The 21,527-nt window shown below is 40.4% G+C and overlaps 1 protein-coding gene across 2 annotated transcripts in view; it reads left to right on the top strand.

Moving 5' to 3' along the window:
• The window catches only part of TRAK2 (trafficking kinesin protein 2), a 62,181-nt gene that overhangs the window by 14,317 nt on the left and 26,337 nt on the right, over window positions 1-21,527 (top strand). For both annotated transcript variants that reach the window (XM_059702775.1, XM_059702776.1), the window contains 2 exons: window positions 10,193-10,467; window positions 13,311-13,505. In XM_059702775.1, the coding sequence (XP_059558758.1) occupies window positions 10,377-10,467; window positions 13,311-13,505 (286 nt within the window). In that variant the 5' untranslated portion in view covers window positions 10,193-10,376. The remainder of the gene's footprint in view (window positions 1-10,192; window positions 10,468-13,310; window positions 13,506-21,527) is intronic.

Here is a 21,527-nt window from a genome sequence, read left to right as displayed (position 1 = left end):
ATAATTGTGTTTTTTCCTTTTTTTTAAAACCAGTACTTTAGTCAAAATGACATAATTTCCTATGTTGGAAAAGGTTTAAAAATATAACAGCTATGATGATTTTATTAATATTCTGAAATATAAATTCTTAACAGCAACTGCTCTTGTGAGCAAATATTTTAATATTCCAGTAACCCAAGTATCAGCTGAGTGTCTGGATTTTAAGTGCTAAATAGTTGTTTTGAACCTTCAGTTTCATGTTATAGGGAAGCCAAAACTCTCCCTAGATTTCTGCAAATTCCTGGTGTTCTTGTGGCCTCTGAGCTACTGCCATCTGGATGGGACTTCTTTCTAGAGAAAGAGAGAACAGTCATTTCCCTAGTCTTATGCAGAGGAGTTCGCTTTCCTGTCGATGCTGCAAGAACTCACCTTGCACCATAGTGGGCTTTACCAAACAAAACCATTTCTTTCCTCAGAGGAGCTCTGCTGTCCTGTGTTAAGATGATGATGTAATATTCAAGTAAATATTTCCTCCATTTATCAAACTTCCATATATTTAAATAGTTCATACTAAACTCAGTCTCTGTTCTTCAGAAGTTATAAGAAAATCCTATCTTAAAAGCTTTTGCAATGTTAGAATTGAATATACTATATAGTTCTTTGTAGCTCTTTTATATATATATATATATATATATATATATATATACACACACACACACACACACATATATATGTATATATATATACACATACATACATACATACATATATTTGTATGTATTTTTTTATTGATTTCAGAGAGGAAAGGAATAGGAGAGAGAGATAGAAACATCAACGATGAGAGAGAATCATGGATCATCTCCCTCCTGCACACCCCACACTGGGGACCAAGCCCGCAACCCAGGCATGTGTCCTGGACCAGAATCGAACCCCAGACCTTTCAGTCCACAGGCTGATGCTCTGCCCACTGAGCCAAACTAGCTAGGGCTTTGTAACTCTTTTATCAGGTAGTACAGAGAAGATAGTGCTATCTTCTACCCTTTTGGGGTTTGCATTTAGTATTTTTGAGCTATTTTCTATCCTGTTTCCTTTTACTTAAGCTACATATGACATCACTAAATTATTTTTGACTACCAAATAATGTGCTTTGTTTATTTATTTATTTTTTCAATCTCTATGTGCTTTGTTTTTTTATTTATTTTTATTTTTTTCAATCTTTATGTGCTTTGTTTTTTATATTGCTAAGCCAGTCATCTTTTATAGAAATGAGTGTGAAAAGCAAAAGATGAAATTCCTCTCCAAAAGTAGTTTTAAAAGATGTTGATATTTCTTATTTGGCTATTTATAATATTTTCCATAAGAGTTTGGTGTTGTGATGCAAAAATACCATGATTTAAGGTATAAACCAGAGGTCAGCAAATTATATCCCGTGGGCCAAATCCAGCCAATTCTGTAAGCTAAGAATGTTTTTTACATTTTTAAAGGGTTGGAAAAAAAGGGGGGGGGGGCAGCAGAAGCCTTATATGGCTGCAAAGCCTTAAATATTAACTACCCATTTTTTACAAAAAAATTTGCTAAACCCTTGTTATATGGATTCTTGAGTTTTGAAGTGGATGAATAACCCGTTCATTTTTAGAAAGTCCCTAATGGAAAGTATCAGTGATTATATAATTGTATATTCTAAATATTGTGTAATTCAGAAATGAATTACTTTAAAATGATGGCATATATTGATAATAAGTTGACATGGAAAGATAAATGAGTAGGCTGCTAAACAGCATGTTAATATTCTACTTCCCAGTGAAAGCTGATAAGAGATTACAGTTAGCTTTCATTTATTCTTCATTTTTTCATCTGCCATATTATACTGCCAGCGTTTTTTTGAATGAACATATTACTTTATTTATTTATAGTGAAAAACAGAGGTGCACATGTTTGTGTTGTGTTAATGTGTTTTGAAGAGAGAAACTGAATGGAAATTTCCAGTGTAGCTTGTGACTGATTTTCATCTGATGAGAATCAGAGGTTTGTTTATTTAAGGAATGTAGTTTATATGCACCACTTTTAAACTCTTGTCATCTTTGAACTTAAAACACTTTTTCCTTCAAAGCTTTTATCAGATAACCAAACACCTGAAAATGTCAACACTGAGCCTTCATCACACTTGTTTTTTGTTTTCTTTTCTTCTTTTTTTATCATTTCCTTAGTTGAAATCTAATTATTCTGCTTTAGAGCAGCTAGGTAGTAATATAAAAGCAACATGGCCTTTTAAGAAATTGTCAAGGACTGTGTCCACATAGTTTGCATTGCCAAGATTGCTAGTTCTGCATAGATTGTCTCCAGCAAATGTTTTCGTGTCCAGGTTCATGTTCAGACTTTATGGATTGAAGAGATGCAGTAATAATTATATGGCAAGTAGCCTACTAAAAGAACAGTAGGATTTCCATATGTTTTAAGAATTTCCCTTTTATCCCCATACCTTCCTTCAAATTCACCTTATTTTCTTTCCCCTAAGGCAAACATTTTCATATGTTTATAAATATAATGCAGAAAAAAAATGAATTAATGTAAATGGCATTGTGGTATCTCTCTCATTTTGCTTCTTGCATTATTCGCTCAGCGCTGTATTTGTAGTGCTTTGGTGCTCTGTAGTGTGTATCCACCACATTTTGCCTGTCTACTCTCCAGGGAGTAGGCCCTCACCTTACTATCACAAACAGCAATGCAGGAGATAATCTCGGAATTGTCTCTTTATGGGCTGATAAGAGAATTTCTTTGGGATACAGTAAACCCAGGTGCACAGTTGCTGAGTCTTAGGTTACACATGTACTTCATTTGACTACATAGTGCCTGATGGTTTCTTTGAATGGCTGCACTGGTCTGCATTCCCACCAAGGGCTTTTTATTTGGGGACATTTTTATGAGTTTGTCCAAGACCAATAGTTAGTGACAGGAAAGGATTACCATAGGTAAGAATAATTGTCAGACTCCCAAATTATTGCTAAGTGGCAGCTCCAGATGAGATATACAGCTATGCTTTTTATAAGCTCATGTGCTCTTTGAGAGCTAACTTAATAATGTGGAAAAGTAGGAGCGGATTTTGTAATTTATGAACTTTCTAAATTAGCAGAGGGACAAAGTATGCTTGAGACCAAGGAATTCAGCTCTGCTGATCACCAACAAATGGTCATTTTCAACTCAGCCCTTATTGCTATTGATAGTATGTTTATTTTATATGTGTTTGGTTCTGAGGTAGTTTATAAATATTGCAAACCTTATTTTCTCTCTAAAAGCAGAGCTATGATAAATTGATTTATACAAAAGTAGAGCCCTGACTGGTTTGGCTCAGTGGATAGAGCATCAGCCTGCAGACTGAAGGGTCCCAGGTTCGATTCCAGTCAAGGGCATGTACCTTGGTTGCGGGCACATCCCCACTGGGGAGTGTGCACGAGGCAGCTGATCGATGTTTCTCTTTCATCGGTGTTTCTAACTTTCTATCCCTCTCCCTTCTTCTCTGTAAAAAATCAATAAAATATATATTTTTTTAAAAAAGTAGAAATAGTGTAAAAAATCAAAGTGGGAAAATTATACATGTTAAATAAATGATTGGACATAAGAATGATTATGAAGAACAGTTCCACAGTGTGTGAGGCATATGTATCTGTGCAATTGACAAGTGGCCAATGATGAAGAAATGTGGATGTCTGAAATGTTTTAAACTAAGGATCATAGTTAAAGTGGGATGTCTATTTTAGTTAAAGGTTGATACAGGTTAAAATTAGGCATTCAAGAACTTAAAGGCTAAGCATGGTGAATGAAGTGCGATGGGAAATTTATCAAAAACCACAGATGGCACCATGGGTTCGAGGCCTTTCCTAATCTGCAGGTGTGGATTCCTTAGCTGCCAGAGGTTCCCTCCCTCCTCCTGTTGGTAGAGATTGTGGCAGGGAGGGGTTGCCCACCTCAGCAAACGTTCATTTTAAACATAACAGGGCAGGGTTTCTTTAATGTTCAAAATATCAGCTAGGAGGAAATGTGGACCCTGAAAGCCTAAATCTCACTCATGGTTTTGGACTTTTAAACTAAGTGGATTTAACTACCTTTTGGAATCCAACCTTTTTGTAAGTAGAACTGCCTCCATATATTTCATATTCTGAAAACCCTACTGATCTTTAACTTAAATAGCACTAAAAAGGAGGAACACAATATTTTCGGGCACAAATCCTATTTTCTCAGGGTGAGCTTTACAATTGCTGGTAAAATGTAGCCAGTGCGATATACTGTAGCACATCAGTGCCCCTGGACTTGGTGTTGGTGTGTGGTCTCTGCCTTCCTCAGCTCTGCTGCTCACTGTCCAGGTTGGATTTTGGTGAGGGTTCCCCTTCCCACCAAACCGTCTTTTTCTTTTAGCTCCTAGCACTAAAGTCATCAAATAGTCTTTTGTGGTTCAGTGTCTGGTTTTAAAATGATTGTGGGTTTTTTGATATCTTTGATATAACCAGATACATTAAAATTAGTGAGTCTTTGTCAAAATCTATTATTTAATGTAGGGACAATGTACACTTATTTCTTAAATTACACAATTGATCCTCTGTCTGGATTAGGGCTGCCACTGCCTGAAAAAGCTGCTGCTGAAGCTGGTGATGGGCACTGTTACTACTTCTGAGTGCTGATCAACAGCTAACATGTATCTTAAATTAATCCCCAAAGTATTATTTGTACAATAAAAATTTTAAATATATTTCTACTTTAAGTGATTCATTAAATCATTATATTTACTATACTTTTGTCTGCACTTCTGTCAAGAGGAAGTTTCCCAGAATTTATTTTAGCCTTTCTGTAAGCCTGTTCTGACTGGAGTATCCTGTGTTAAGGAAGTAGCAATATTTTTAAGGCACTGGACCTATATTTAGGCACTCATTGTTGACCATTAGTTTCCATGGCTAGGCTAAACTAAGTCAGTAACCATGTTGTTTTCTGCCAGCAATATTTGTATCAAGGCCATGATTTGCTTGTTCTTTTTTAAGTCTCCTTCTTATTAAAATTTGGCTATTTTATTTTCTCCTCAATGTTCATGAATTACAAAAGCTGGCTTCTTGTTAATAATGCATATGCTTGATTGTTTTATAAAAAAAAGCAGCAAAATTGTTCCTAAAAAGTGTGAGCAGAGATCCAGCATAGAGAGTAGATGGCACTCAAGGAAATACTTAGAATATGCGTGTACAAACTAGGAAGGGCACTGAAAGGTTGTTGTTTGGCTTGTCAAAGTTCAGTTTTACTACATTTAGGACTCTGACTTTGCATGCTTTCTCTTTATTCAAGCATCAGAGAAGTAGAAAGAAAAAGGATTAATGGCACTAAATATCACTTGTCAGAAGGCAGGAATTAAATGTGACTTTTGATGTTGAGGGAAGATGCATTAAGGAGTCAGGACTAGGGTTTACATTGTGCTTAACTTCGTGTAAGGTACAGAACTAATAATAATGATGACAAATAGTACTAATTGGTGCTAATAGAACTAAAACTGATATTTGCATCATATTTACTGTATTCTAAAGTATTGTTTTAAGAGCTTTACATGTTTAACTCATGTAATTCCCCCATGGACCCTGAGGTAGGTGCTATTATTTTCCCCTCTCAACGCACTTAATCCTCATAGCAACCCCATTAAGTAGACCCTGTTATTAGACCCATTTTATAGGTGAAGAAATGAGGTTAAGTAATTTATCCAAGATCCTACAACTAGTAAGTGAAGCTGGAGTTCAGATATAGGCAGTCTAGTTCCAGAATTCATGTTCTTACCTACTGTGGTAGACCAGGGGTCCTCAAACCTTTTAAACAGGGGGCCAGTTCACTGTCCCTCAGACCATTGGAGGGCCGGACTATAGTTTAAAAAAAAAACTATGAACAAATTCCTGTGCACACTGCACATATCTTATTTTGAAGTAAAAAAATAAAATGGAACAAATACAATATTTGTATTTGCATGTGGCCCACGGGCCGTAGTTTGAGGACCCCTGGTGGTAGACTAAGTAATGGCCCTCAAAGATATCCAGATCCTATTGCCTAGAACCTGTGACTGTTATCTTATACTGGAGGCCTGGTGCATGAATTCGTGCACTGGTGGGTTCCAGCCAGCCCGCCCCCATGGGGGCCAATCGGGGGCAGGGCTGGCCGGGGTGAGGGGTCGTTCTGCCATTTGGTTGCTGGGCTTTTATTATATAGGATGATTAAGGAGATTTTGCAGAAGAGACTAAAATAAGAATTTGGGAGATGGGGAGATTATCCTGGATTATTCCACTCCATTTAAATGTAATCACAGTTGCCCTTGTAAGAGGGAGATAAAGGGAGACTTGGCAGAAGGTGGTGATGGGACATAGAAACAGATTTGAAGATGGAGGAAGGGGTCGTAAGCCAAGGAATGTAGGTCTAAAAGCTAGAAAAGACAAGGATTCTCCCCTAGAGCTTCCAGAGGAAGCACAGCCCTGATTTTGGTCCATTGAAATAATTTCATCCTTTGGCATCCAGCAGTGTAAGATAATAAATTGACTTTGTTTTAAGCCACTAAACTTGTAATTTGTTGTAGTAATAACAGGAAACGAATACAGCCACTATACTATGGATAATGGTACCAGTTATAGTTAAGACTTTTATTATAAGCAGCCCTTCCTCACAATCCATGAAGAAATAATCTCCCTTAATAGCCCTGTTTTATGACACTTGTCTCTTTATAGTACATTTTCTCAGTTCTTATCTCTTTATGAAGATTATTCAGATGTAATCTTTAGACTACATCTGTTCTATACACAAACAGGGTAGCCATTCTGGGCTTAGAGTTGGCTGTTGAGCCAGAAACTTAAGAAATATTGAAATGGAGTTTGTATCTGCTTCCAATAAACTATGTTTTTTATTAAAGTAAAAAAGAATAAATATTAGGCTGAAGACAGCATCTTTTCTTCAGGCCCAAGCAAAAGGCGGAAACTAAAGGCAACAAGCATTTTAGTCCTCATACCTGACCCTCCCCATAAAGAGTAGTTAATTATAACTCCTATCTTGACAATGAGAAACTGTTGGATAATGTGCTCAGAGTCAGAAAACCAGGCTTGAAAATTCAGGCTTGTCTAATGCCAAGTTATAGACATTATTCTGTACTCCCTGTTGCTGCTCCAAACTAGACCTACTGAGGAGCTCAGATCTAGACCAGAGCATATCCAGCAGGTTTATTTAGTACTAAAGAGTCACCAGGAAGAACACATCATTTCCAGATCATCCCTGACTTGCTCCACAGTCTGCAGGTTGGGTAGGTTCTTGGATTGCCCTGGAGGTCCAGATTCCTCCTGCTTGACTCGGGAGATGGACTTAGTTCTGTGTTCAACTTGGTTTTCTCTATTCTTGTTTGCAGAAGTTAAGACCAAACCCTTAACAAAACCCCCAAAACTGATTAAGATGCAATGCTCTTGTATGACCAGGGATCAAACCTACAACCTTGACATATTGGGTCAATGCTGTAATCAACTAGGGCATCTTACTTATATGTGGAATCTAATAAAAAAATAAACTGATGAACAAAATAGAACCAGAGGCATGGATACATGAAAGAGACTGACAGAGGTCAGAGGGGAGGTGCCGGGAGCCGGTCCATGCTTGCTGTTTCAAGGGACCTGGCATATATGGCATACTGTTCTTAATATGTTTGCTCACCTTCTTGGCACTATGTGTTTTAACCAAGGTCTCTGAGAAAGGTTGTTTTCCCCAGGTAGGGATTTTCCCCTGAAGTTAGGGAGGGAATAAAACCCCTCAACTAAGTGCCAGGCGGGTAATTAATCCCTTTAATTACGAACAATCATGCTTAAACTACATAATCTTTTCTCCCTGGAATGGAGATAAGAAACGCCCTAACCTTTGTAATAGAGATTGATAGGATTGAATCAACTGGTATAAATACAGTTGTAACAAGACAGAAACACTCAGAACTTAGAACAGAATCAAGAAGACAGAACCTACACGGAGCCTAGAGACAGAACTTCGCTGGAGAGAGCATGCCAGAGGATCCTGGAGAGGGACTGGCCTCAGAGCCTAGAGACAGAGCCTAGCGGGAGAACATGGCAAGGGATCCTGGACTGAACCTGACTACAGAGATTGGCAGGAGAACCTGACTGGAACCTGGACACTGAACCTGACTGGAGAGCCTGGACAGACCTGGCTGGAGAACCTAGCGAGGGAACATGGCTACAGAACCTCGCTGGAGATCCGAAGCAGAACCTCTCTGGAGATCCAGACCAGAACTTGGCTGGAGATCCGGGCTAGAGATCCTGGCTAGGCTGCTGATCAACTGAACACTGTTCCCGTGCCATTCCTTCTTCGCCGACTCTGTCTACACCTTTGGGGACCCCTGGACCCGCTGGGGCTGGACCCCGGCAGGGAGGAGGGTTGTGGGGGACTGGATGAAAGATGCAAAGAGATTAGCCAAAGAACATATAGACATAGCCCATGGACACAGACAGCAGTGTGGTGAAAGCTAGAGGGAGGGGGGTGGGGGCTGAATGAAGGTGGGTAAATGAGGGTGCATATAGAGGACATCTGTAATAGTAACAATTTTAAAAAGCAATTCTTTTTTAATATATTTTTTATTGATTTCAGAGAGGAAGGGAGAGAGAGATAGAAACATCTGTGATGAGAGAGAATCATTGATTGGCTGCCTCCTGCATGCCCCCTACTGGGGATCAAGCCTGCAACCCAGACATGTGCCCTTGACCGGAATCAAACCAGGGACCCTTCAGTCCATAGGCCAATGTTCTATGCACTGAGCCAAACCAGCTAGGGCAAGAAGCATTCTTTAAAACAAAGATCTGGAATCCATAGTTGAAACTTGAGGATTTTTGTGTGGGAGTGTTCCTGTGTGATATATGTAAAAAAAATTTTTTTGAAAAAATAGGAATGGTAATGTAAATATAAGATTAAACCAGCTGGCATGTAACAGTGTTCAGCAGAGGTTCTCAAGGTTAGTGTTAAATTTTCACAATGGTTTTTGGTTAAAATATGATTAAGAACCACAGTTCTATTTAAGAACCAATTTGGACCAGTATGAAGGACACTTGGCCTTTATCCTCTCCCATTTCATCTTCTCCCTTTCCCCTTCCCCTCTCTTCTTCACAAGCAAATTTGTGACATTACTTTTTTTACAATGCTTTCTTAGAAATTGAAAATAATTTTAATATACTTGTAGGTGTAAAAAGTAGAAGTCTGTTATTTACTTTATTGGGATTTTTCTAGAAGTAGTGGTATAATTGCAAGTATCTAAATGTAGGGGGGAACCCTGTTTAAGAAGTTGATGTAGGAAATAATTGATTTAGACAGATGTTTATTTGATGCCTGAATAATAATACTATTAAATCAGGGATTGGAAAACTTTTTCTACAAAGAATCAGGTAGTAAATATTATACAAAGCATATGACAAAGTATTATCTGGCCCAGAATGTCAACAGTGCCACAGTTGAGAAACACTGTTGTATATTATTCTATTTTATCTCCTTTGTTGGTTTATTATCTGTAATTCTTGAGTCATTTTATTGGTTGCTTTAGGATTTATAGTACACATCTTTAACTTATCACAGTTTACCTTTAAGCAATATGTTACTATTTCCATGTAATATAAAAGCTTTACAACAGTATATTTCCATTTTTCTCCTCTGGCCTTTGTACAATTGTTGTAGTACATTTTACATCTGCATATATTATAGATCCCACAATATATTATTATTTTACTTTAAACAGTCAATTATTTTTTAAAAATTTAATAGTTTTATTGACTATAATTAACATATTTCAAGTGTACAATGTGGTAAGTTTTGACATAAGTATACACTTGTGGAACCATCACCACAATCAAAATAATAAATATATTCATCATCTCCAAAATGTTTCCCCTGCCCCTTGGTAATCCCTCCTCCAAACCCAGGCAGCCATTGATCTGCTTTCTGTCATTATAGATAAGTTTACATTTTCTAGAATTTTGTATAAATGGAATTATAAACTACGTACTCTTTTTCTGTCTGACTTCTCATCCAGCGTAATTATTTTGAGATGTATCCATGTTGTAGGCATCATTAGGAAAGCATTCTTAATGCCAGACATTGTATTGCAGGTAATTGGACTGCTGCTGTTAGCGAGCATGCTGGATGTCAGAGTCATTTGTTTTGTTCTTTGTTTTAGGTCATGACTGTCAAGGTATGATAATCACCTGAGAGCGAGCACTCATTGCTGCAGATGTCATTTGTCCATCGGGAAATATCCATACAACCAGATCCATTTTTTTTATTGAATGGCTTGATGGATTTCCTTTACTCTAATTCATACCAAAGCTGTCCTTCTCAACCAAAGCAAGAAAGGATCCTGCATGAATCAGTCCCAGAATGCCATTTTTACATCACCAATGGGTGAAGAAAACCTCATGAATAACAATCACAGAGACTCGGAGAGCATCACTGGTGAGTCCTGTTTAATAAATATTGAAGGGTGTTGCTTACAGGATAAAATGCAGATGCCTTAATCCAGTGTATAAGATCACTGTAATGAAATGGAGGATGACTGAATTAATTCTTTCATCCCATAGTCTCCTATCATATTATCAAAATCTGCCTTATGTGCCTTTGCTTGTCTGTGTCTCACTCCCTCTACCATGTGACAGTCAGCAGGAACTGTCATACTAGTCTTCCTACCCCCAAAGGGCAAGGACAAAGATGCTTGTATTTGTATATCCTGCAAGCACCCAACAAAGATACCTGGCACATAAGAGACACTCAGGACAGACAGAGTGTACAAACACAGGTGAAGACCTACCAGCCCTCATTTGCAAGACTAAATACAAAAACTGAACACCCAACGTTTTTTCTAAACTTTGGTTCTAAATCTCATTGGTCCACAAAACCTAACCTGTGCAGCTATTTCTAAAGTTACTTCACTTTAGTTATATTTATGTTTGCTGAAAATGTATTTTATTTTTTTAACTTTGTATGGTAATTTTTTCTTCTAAAATACGTTTTTATTGATTTCAGAGAGGAAGGGAGAGAGAGATAGAAACATCAGTGATGAGAGAGAATTATTGATTGGCTGCCTCCTGCATGCCCCACACAGGGGATCGAGCCCACAACCTGGGCATGTGCCTTTCACTGGAATCAAACCTGGGACCCTTGAGTCCACAGGCCAACATTCTATCCACTGAGCCAAACCAGTTAGGGCTGTATGGTAATTTTTAAAAATTTATCTTTATTGTTGAAAGTATTACAGATGTCCCCTTTGTTTGTTTGTGGTTTTTCTCCCCCCGCCCCCTCTCCATTGGCTCCCTTCACCCCCAGCCGCCCCTCCTAGGCCTTTACCACTCTGTTGTCTGTGCCCCTGGGCTATGCATATATGCATATAAGTTCCCCATTAGTTAATCACTTCCCACTCACCCCTAACTTCCCTCTGAAATTCGTCAGTCTGTTCCATGCTTCTGTGTCTCTGGATCTATTTTGTTCATCAGTTTATTTTATTCATTAGATTCCACATATGAGTGAGATCATGTGATACTTATCTTTCTCTTACTGGCTTAATTCACTTAGCACTCCTCTTCCTGCAAAGTATTATAATGACAACCAGTAGGATATATATTTGTGGCAGGAAAATTTTGCATAATCACATGGAATTCATAGAAATAGAATTTGATGTAGTTTAGGGCTCATTTAAGAGATCTGCTAAGAGCTCCTTTAGAACCATATTTAAGGTTTTAAATGTACCTCATGTTGGTGATTATGAAGTGCCAAAGCCAGTCCGTCCTTGCTGCTTGACACAGTCGCTGCAGGGAAGAAACATCTGCACAGCATATGTTTCAAGGGACCTGGCGTATATGGCATACTGTTTTTAATATGTTTGCTCACCTTCTTGGCGCTATGTGTTTTAACCAAGGTCACCTCTCCGAGAAAGGTTGTTTCCCCAGGTAGGGATTTTTCCCTGAAGTTAGGGAGGGAATAAAACCCCTTAACTAAATGCCAGGCGGGTAGTTAATCACTTTAACTGCAAACAATCACCTTTAAGATACATAATCTTTACTCCCTGGAATGGAGATAAGAAACGCCCTAACCTTTGGAATAGAAATTGACAGGATTAAAATCAACTGGTATAAATACAGATGTAACAAGACAATAAAAGACAGCCTGGCTAGGCTGCTGATCAACTGAACGCTTTCTCCGTGTCATTCCTTCTTCGCTGACTCCATCCACACCTCTGGGGATCCCTGGACCTGCTGGGGTCGGACCCCAACAATGAAGCCACAGCATGTCTTTCTAGGTGCATAGGGTTGTCTAATATTGTCAGCCTTCTTGTAATTGATTTATTGAATTGTTATTGTTAAGTTAAGGTCAAGTAGTAGAAATTTACTCTCTTAGGGTGTTATTTTACTTTGTTGTTATTTGCCAGAGTTAGGACATGTTTCTTTATATAACCCACAAAGGAAATACTAGATCTCTTAAAAAAGTGAGGGGGTTGGTGTGACATCCTGTATTTTCTCTATGTTAAGCCCTAGTATTTTAAGCATGTTACAAGGGATAACTTTTCTTTTCTTGTAAATGGCTAAATTTGAAAGGTGTTAAATGATGGGCAGTGTTTGGGACAGAAAGCCAGGAACAAGCATGCAAAGGCAGAGAAGCCCAGGTGAGTTCAGAGATATGAATGACGCGGGGGAGTTAGGGTGTGCAGGTGAGAGTAGTGATGTGAAAGGTATTTAGGAAGTTCAAATAAAAATGAAGTACTTAGTCCAGAACCAGTGCAAGAACACTGTGCTGGAATGTTAATGTAACAGTTAATATTTAACCAGTAAGTGTTAATTTTTTTTTATATCTAGCTGATTTTTCCAGATTTTAAAGAATCCTCCCACAGAGTTTAAATTCTTTTACTAAAGAGGATGTAGTTTTATTTCTTTAGAACTACTTTCTGCTAGTTGTTTTGTGCTGCTGCCTTTAAGCCTATACTTTTGAGATCAGATCTCTTTTAACCAGCACTAACTAGATTGACAAGGAGGAAATAATAAATTTGTCTAAATTTATTTTAAAGTTTAAAAACATAGACACTATGCAATATATTTTTACATATTTGTGGTATTATTTTTACTGTAGAAGTTCTCATGTTAAAGTAGCCCAGAGAAAGACCAACTATAGTACTAGGATACATTAGTAAAAATTAGTGGAGAAATTATCTTGGCTAATATATACTTTCACAAAATGAATTTCACTGAATTTTTTCTGTAGCCTACTAATTGAAATATATTGGATTCATTTACATGAACTCTCTTCTTTAGATGTCTGCTCCAATGAGGATCTCCCTGAAGTTGAGCTGGTGAATCTGCTGGAAGAACAGCTACCCCAGTATAGACTAAAAGTGGACTCTCTCTTTCTATATGAAAATCAAGACTGGACTCGGTCCCCACACCGGCAGCATCATGCATCTGGCGCCCTCTCTCCAGTCCTTGCTGAAGAGACTTTTCGATATATGAGTGAGTATTTTTTTATCCTTTTAGAGTTTGTCCATTGAAGTAATTATCATGAGTATCTTGGTATTGGCTTTTAAAACATTTGACAACTATAGCCATTGTTTGGTGATGATTCTATGTGTTATGTCTGAATACAAAAAGTTTGTCACTCTTACGGCTCTGAGTGTCCAAGGTTGCAAGCATATCCAGATGTTCCCATTTCTTCCATCTTTTATTTGATATTTTCTCACACTGAGTAGAAAGGGAACTTTTTAAAAAGTAGTGAAATCATTTAAAATTTAATATTCCTTTATGTCTCTTGACACTTAACTGTCCCAATAGTTTGATCTAAGCCATCAGCTTTTTTACTCTTATCTTCCCTATTAAACACAGTCACAGGAGCTATGTCAGTCTTTAAGAAGCATAGTTCTTGGACACATAATAATGGTTTTAATAATGACAAGGAAAAATAAGTGCACATTACGTAGTAATCTTCATTATTTACTTAAGAATTCATAGAGAATATTTCAGTGAAAGGCTAAACCAGATTGTTCTGAAAGTAAGTCTGTTTTACACCAAACTCTTAGAAATGACAAAATTAAATAGAATATTTTTTTTAAACTAAAGTATGGAGATCTTTTTGCTTTTCACCTAATTCTAAAGATCTACATTCAGGCTGTGCTTACTTTTTCCTTATTCCCTATAGAAATTTTGTTTATATAATAGCTGTTATAATCCTCCCATATAATAAAAGGCTAATATGCAAATTGTCCCCTAAGGTGGGAGTTCAGCTGACCAGGAGTTCGACCAGGGGGCAGGACCAGCCGGCCAATCTCCTATGTCCCCTCCCCCTGGCCAGCCCACCGGAACCCCACCCACACACGAATTTGTGCACCAGGCCTCTAGTCTACACTAATAAAAGAGAAAAATGGTAATTGGCGTACAACGATACCCTTTTCATTGGCTAATCAGGGTTATATGCAAATTAACTGCCAACTATGATTGGCAGTTAACTGCCAACTAAGATTGGCAGTTAACTGCCAACAAGATGGCGGTTAATTTGCATATGTAGGCACAATGCAGGGAGGTGAAAGGGAAAGCAGGAAGAAGCCCCCTGCCACTGACAGTGATCGGAAAACCCAGGGGGAAGCTAAGAGCCGGGGGGCAGGGCAAAGGCGGCCCTGGGGCCACCTTTGCCCTGCCCCCCAGCCATGATCGGAGAATCAGACGCCTTTGCCACCCTGGCCAGTGATAGCAGGAAGTAGGGGTGGAGCTGGGATGGGAGCTGGACATGGTCAAAGCTGGCAGTCCCGGGAGCTAGGGGTCCCTTGCCTGGGCCTAAAGCGGAGCCCACGATCGCAGGGCCGCTGCAGCTGCGGGTCCCCGCTGCCCGGGCCGGACACCTCAGCCAGAGGCGTTAGGCCTGGGCAGGGGCGGAGCCTGCAACCGCGGGAAGCTGGGGGTCCCCTGCCCAGGCCTGACACCTCTGCCGGAGGCCTCAGGCCTGGTTAAGGGGCCGATCCGGTGATTGGTGATCGGAGGGTGATGAGGGTCAACTCCTCTGGCCGAGGCATCAGGCCTGGGCGGGGGGCTGAGCCGGGGATTGGGGGGATATGATGGTCCCCTTGCCCAGGCCTGAAGCCTGGGTCAGAGGCGTCAGGCTTGGGCGGGAGGCGGAGCAAGCGATCAGAGGGAGATGGGGGTCCCCTGCCCAGGCATGATTCCTGGGCCAGAGGCCTCAGGCCTGGGCGGGGGCCAGAGCCAGTGATCGGGGGGAGATGGGGGTCCCCTGTCCAAGCCTGACACCTCTGGCGGAGGCGTCAGGCCTGGGCAAGGGGCCGATCAGGCGATCGGAGGGTGATGGGGGTCTACGCCTCTGGCCGAGGCATCAGGCCTGGGCAAGGGGTAGAGCCAGCAATCGGAGGGGTCTGGGGGTCCCCTGCCCAGGCCTGACACCTCTGTCAGAGGCGTCAGGCCTGGGCAAGGGGCCAATCCTGCGATTGGATGGTGATGGGGGTGAACGCCTGAGGGCTCCCAGTATGTGAGAGGGGGCAGGCTGGGCTGAGGGACACTCCCCTCCCACACACCCAGTGCATGAATTTCGTGCACCAGGCCCCTAGTATATAATAAAAGTCTGTAGGTTCCACGTTATGTTTGTGAAATATTTTTTATTTGAATTAGATATGAGATTATGTTAGATCCTACACATTTTCTTAGTCCATGCTTCTGTGTTTTTAAAGATTGTGGCTGGCGAATGATGGTTGTGAAATACTCGTTTTCATAGTAATCATTAACTTGCTTTTAATAGTAGTTTCCTGGAACAAGGTTACTCACTGCTCAGAAAGAATTCTAAACATTTTTTAAACTTGAATTGGAATATCAAGAAACTCAGATAAGACTGTATTTCTGTCCCCAATAATTTTTTTAAATAGCTGAATATTAAACAAGGCTCTTACGGTTTTTCTAACTTTCTAGTTTAAGAAGTGGCTTGATTGAGATTTTCTAGAAAATGCTTTTTTAAAGGAACACTATTTTTTTATTTCCATTTCCCTTTGTTCCATGAGTTTTTTGATTTGTGAGAAGAAAATTTCAAACTGAAATTTCATCATGATAAATTTAGTTTGTCATTATTTTGATAAAATGGCACAGAAAAATATCCCTTAGTTTATGTTCTTTGTCCCGTAAGTCACGGAGGGATAGGGAGGCACTGTAGCTAGAAAGATGTCTTAAAGATTTAATGGAGTTATTTTTAGGATGAATTTTTTTTTTTAACCTGGGAAATGAAAGATTTTTAAATACTTGGTTCTTAGGACTTTATATAAAACAAACCATAATGTTCAAGGGAGCCATTTAAAACGAGATTAATGGGATGTTACAGATCTGTCCTTCAGATCCTGGAAAACACTCCTGCTCCATTAGTTGAATGGTACTGTTTTTACTTCGGTTTGAAAATTAAACTCTATACTATATGTTGATGTACCTGAGATCATGAAGCAAATAAACTGGGATTATAATTGCCTCACTAATACTTTATCTTTTGATTTACTTTCATTTCACTGTTATTTTAAAGGTATCAATTCTTTGGGTTAGCAGTTCACTCTAATATAAATAACTTTCATTATGAATTTTCATCTTATGAATGTAAAAGATAAGTGATTTACTTTATGTAGCAAATTGACCAAGGCTTTAAAAAGCAAGATACAAAACATTCTCTTACCCTTTCCCACAGTTTTCTATCCCCTTGATATTTCAAGATTGGTGGTTTTAAATAATTATGTATCTTGGTGAGCCATCCTTGGGTTCAGCTTCTTCTTATCCCTACTTCCTGCACATGCCAGTAGATACTGTGCTCATTAAAATGAATTTTAACAAACTATAAAGAAGTGGCACCTTCTCTCTCACATAATGTAAAGAAATTGAAAGAGCTGTGAGAAGAAGATCAATTTGGAAGGAAACATGGGTTTTGGGTTGGGAGCCTATCTCACATGAGGGAAATGATACTGGTTGTTCTCAAGCTCCCACCAAACAAACTGGAAACTGGAAAGAAGTTGTTTACTTGAAAAATAGATCACGAGAGCAATGAATGGGTCCAACAAACCAGTTCCATCTTAGTCCCCACCATGCACACAAAGTTTAATATTGGTAGTTCCCATCCTGAAAAAATGTGAGATTGAGGCAGTTGATGCAGAATAAAGTGCTTGTGTATATTACCCCCATTTTTTTTTTTTTAGGAACATTAAATTCTCTAAATATTACACCAAAAATGTTGAATATTAATTAATAACCTTCCAAAACCAAGTTACAAAATTGTTCTGTTAAAAAAAATGTTTATCTATATGTCAGTTGTACCTCAATAAATTTTTTTATCTCCCTGATGTATATGGTTTTGTTATTGTTGTTATTTCAGAGAATTAGGTTAAGGAAGTTCATGTCTGGAAATAAGCAAGAAGCATTGCTAATTCCTGTACCATTTAACAAATTTCTATTTTAACCGCTAAGAACTGAAGGGAAAATAGGATTTTATAGAAATTACTATAATAAAGTCAGCCTGCTTGACTATCTCTTCATTCCTGGTTAGAGAATTACAGTTAATAGTCTATGGTTTTAGAAGCATTTAATCTCAATGCCTAAATGCCAAGAGAACTTGTAAGAGCTGTGCCCTGAGTACTTTTGAAATCTTCCCAAGCAACATGTCTTTATCAGGAGTATGTGATAAGGAAGAGAAGACAGAACTCATTAGGTTGCAGAGAGGAATCCATTGTGTTCCTTCCTATATGCTTTGTGACTGACATCAGTGGAGCAACTCTGCAATTGAGCTGGCTCAGCCTTTGGGGCTTGGTAGTATACAGCCTGTTTCACATAAAACATAAGAATTGGAAAATTCTGGTGCATTACCTAACTTCTTTGCCATAATACATATTGAAACATTTTAAATTTTACTTTTGCAACCTCTTAACAAGAACTATTTTTTTTTATTATAAAGATAACATTTATTCATGGAAAATTAGCAAAAAACAGAAACAAAAACAACAGATCAACTATAATCCCTACCCAGAGATAGCCACTATTAACAGTTTAATGTATATCCTTCCAGCTTCTCCTATATGTAGATAATGCCCACCCTTTGAAGAACAGAATTGGGATCTGTGCTGTTTAGAACATGTGGGTACTCGAGTACCTCATCAGATAAATGCCTTTTGATCTCGGTGGGACTGTGGTAGAAGCAGCAGGATGGTGTTAGAGCTCCATACTAGGAATGAGCAGACCCAAGTTTTATCTTCTGACCTTGTAAGCTGGGGTTGTTATCACCTCATTATTTTGGCTTTGCCACTAATGGCTTGCTTCGTGGTATTAGACACATCATATACTAGTACTTCCTCTCAGTCAAGATCCCTCATACAAGAAAATGAGATCATTAAATGAGATTAACTTCTTAAAGTTCAGCTTTAAATTCTCAAGCAGTGACAGATGGTTTTATATAGTACTGTGTTTTTCATTTTCTCTTCCTCTTTCATCATGTGTGACTTGCAGCTCACAGCTGTTTTTTACATCCTTAACTTACTGGCTTTACTTCAAATTAAATTTGCCACTTCATTTTCAACTGTGGTCAATTATGTAAAATGAGCTATGTCATGTTTTTTTTTTAATTGTATAAAATTGTTTTTAACTGATTCTTATTATTCTAAAAATAAAAGGCCAAGGTAAGAGGCAATAGGCATTTATTTGAGATCACAAAAAATAGCTATTCAGGAAGCACTGATTCAAGCAGAAACCCAAATAGTGTTCTGATTATGGGGTGAAGGCAAGGGGTTTTTATGAGAAAGAGAAAGGAAGTAATTATATGAATACTAGAGGCCCAGTGCATGAAATTCGTGCACAGGTAGGGTCCCTAGAGGCTGCCAGCAGCTGGCCAGGGCGCCTCCCTTCCCCTGGCCTCCAGCTGCCAGCGGCCCCGCCCCCTGGTTGAACTCCTGGCCGAACTCCCAGTCAAGGGGACAATTTGCGTATTAGGCTTTTAGTATATAGGACAAGGAAGGAATTTCTATTAGTGCCAATAAGCTACCAAATTGTGAAGATTTCTTAAACCCAAAAGCCTGTATTCCTTAATCCTGTGGTTAAATTATGGAGTCCCTTTTTCTACTTGTAAATATAAATTATTTTCAAGTGAAAATGTTTCTTTTTAGTTTTTTGTTTTGGATAGTTTTTCTTCTTTTAAGTTTTCTTATATTCAGTTTAAAACTCCTTTTTTTAGCTATCTTCTAATATCAACACAGCACTTTGTTTTACTTTTAACTAGGATGGAATAAGATTATCATTAATAATTAAGGTCTGAGTAATTCTCAGATTCATTTTAAGCAATGTTGCTAGGAAGAAAAATTACAAGCTCAGATATAATAACCATGACTAATGGTCCCTTTCCTAATGACCTTGTGCAATGCATGTATGGCCTCCATATTATAAATACAGAATCTGAATCTCAGAAGGGTTAAGTGACTTGTTCAAGCTCACTCAAGCTTTTCTGCTCCAAAGTCTCTGGTTTTTTTATTTCTTCAAGACAAAGTAATTATAAAAACCTAAGTCAAACATAAATCTGTATCATGTAGTACAGTCCAAAGTGTACTTTGATTCCTTTTGTATTATGCATTGTTTTCAGCTAAAAAAGATATTGCTTATTATGACTATGGAGTCACTGGAGTCATGTTTGTCCTTCTCTTTGGAGCAAAATTACCCAAGTGCATTGACAGTTTCTGAGTTTATGAGGTGCAGAAATACTGGGCTTGAATTATGCAGGTAATAATCCTATCTAATAAAAGAGAAACATGGTAATTGGCGTACGACCGCTACCCTTCCCATTGGCTAATCAGGGCAATATGCAAATTAACTGCCAACCAAGATGGCGGCCGGCAGCCAGGCAGCTTGAAACTAACATGAGGCTTGCTTGCTTCAGTGACGGAGGACTCCAACGTTCCCGCCTGCCGCTGCAAGCCTCTGAGCTGCAACTCTAAGCAACTATGTAACAAATATGGAAGCTAAACAAAACCCCAGAAACCTGCTTTAGTCAGCCAGCAGGATCGCAACATTATAAGCAAAGGCCAGAAACCTACTTTCAGCAGCGGAGGCCTAAGAGTTGGAGCCAAGCCTCAAAGCTAAAGCTGGCCCAGAATAAAAAAAAGAAAAGAAGAAAAGGAGCGGTTGGGAGCTTCAGTCACCCCAGCCTGAAAACAGCCCTCAGCCCCTCACCCAGACTGGCCAGGCACCCCAGTGGGGACCCCCACCCTGAAGGGTGTGTGACCAGCTGCAAACAGCCATCATCCCCTCACCCAGGCTGGCCAGGCACCCCAGTGGGGACCCCTACCCTGATCCAGGACACCCTTCAGGGCAAACCAGCCAGCCCCCACCCATGCACCAGGCCTCTACCCTATATAGTAAAAGGGTAATATGCCTTCCAGCACAGGGATCAGCGGAGCCGCGAGGCCTCCTGGCACTGGGATTAGCGTGACAGGGGGCAGTGCCCAAACCCCCTGATCGCCCTGCAGCTCTGTGTGTGACAGGGGGCGGGGCCACAACCTCCCTATCCGCCCTGCTCTGTTCGTGACAGGGGAAGGCGCCCCAACCCCCTGATCAGCCCTGCTCTGTGCCTGATAGGGGGGAGCTCCCCAACCCCCTGATCACCCTGCGGCTCTGTGTGTGACAGGATGCGGTGCCCCAACCCCCTGATTGGCCCTGCTCTGTGTGTGACAGGGTGTGGCACCCCAACCCCCCCCCCCGCCCCCAACGGGCCCTGCTCTGTGTGTGATGGGGTAGAGCCATAACCTCCCCATCGGCCCTGCCCTGAGTGTGAGAGTGGCAGCGCCCCAACCCCCTGATCGGCCCTGCTCTGTGCGTGACAGGGGGCAGTGCCCCAACCCCCTGATTGGCCCTGTTCTGTGCGTGACGGGGTGGCGCCGCAACCTCCCCATCAACCCTGCCTTGAGTGTGACAGGGGACGGTGCCCCAACCCCCCAATTGGCCCTACCCTGAGCGTGACTGAGGGTGGCATCACAACCTCCCGATCGCCCTGCTCTGTGCATGACAGGGGGCAGCGCCCCAACTCCCCAATCAGCCCTGCTCTGAGCCCGACCAGGGGCTGCACCTAGGGATTGGGCCTGCCCTCTGCCATCTGGGAGCAGGCCTAAGCCAGCAGGTCGTTATCCCCCGAGGGGTCCCAGACTGCGAGAGGGCACAGGCCGGGCTGAGGGACCCCCCTTCTCCCCGAGTGCACAAATTTTTGTGCACTGGGCCTCTAGTCTGTATATATAAAAGCCTTAGCGACCATTATGACCATATGACCGGTTGACTGACCACCAGGGGGCAGATGCGCACTGACCACCAGGGGGCAGATGCTCAACGAAGGAGCTGCCCCCTGGTGGTCAGTGCGCTCCCACAGCCAACCTCCTACAGCCGGTCAACCTCCTGCGGTCCCTCCTCTAGCCAGCTGCCCCCAATCAGGACTGGGTGAGATGGCCCTGATCGCTGGCCAGGCCGAGGGACCCCACCCGTGCATGA

This window comes from Myotis daubentonii, chromosome 7 (assembly GCF_963259705.1).
Source record: "Myotis daubentonii chromosome 7, mMyoDau2.1, whole genome shotgun sequence".
Taxonomy (NCBI): domain Eukaryota; kingdom Metazoa; phylum Chordata; class Mammalia; order Chiroptera; family Vespertilionidae; genus Myotis; species Myotis daubentonii.
The sequence above is the reverse complement of the archived record's forward strand: the minus strand, read 5'-3'. Positions and strand labels throughout refer to the sequence as shown.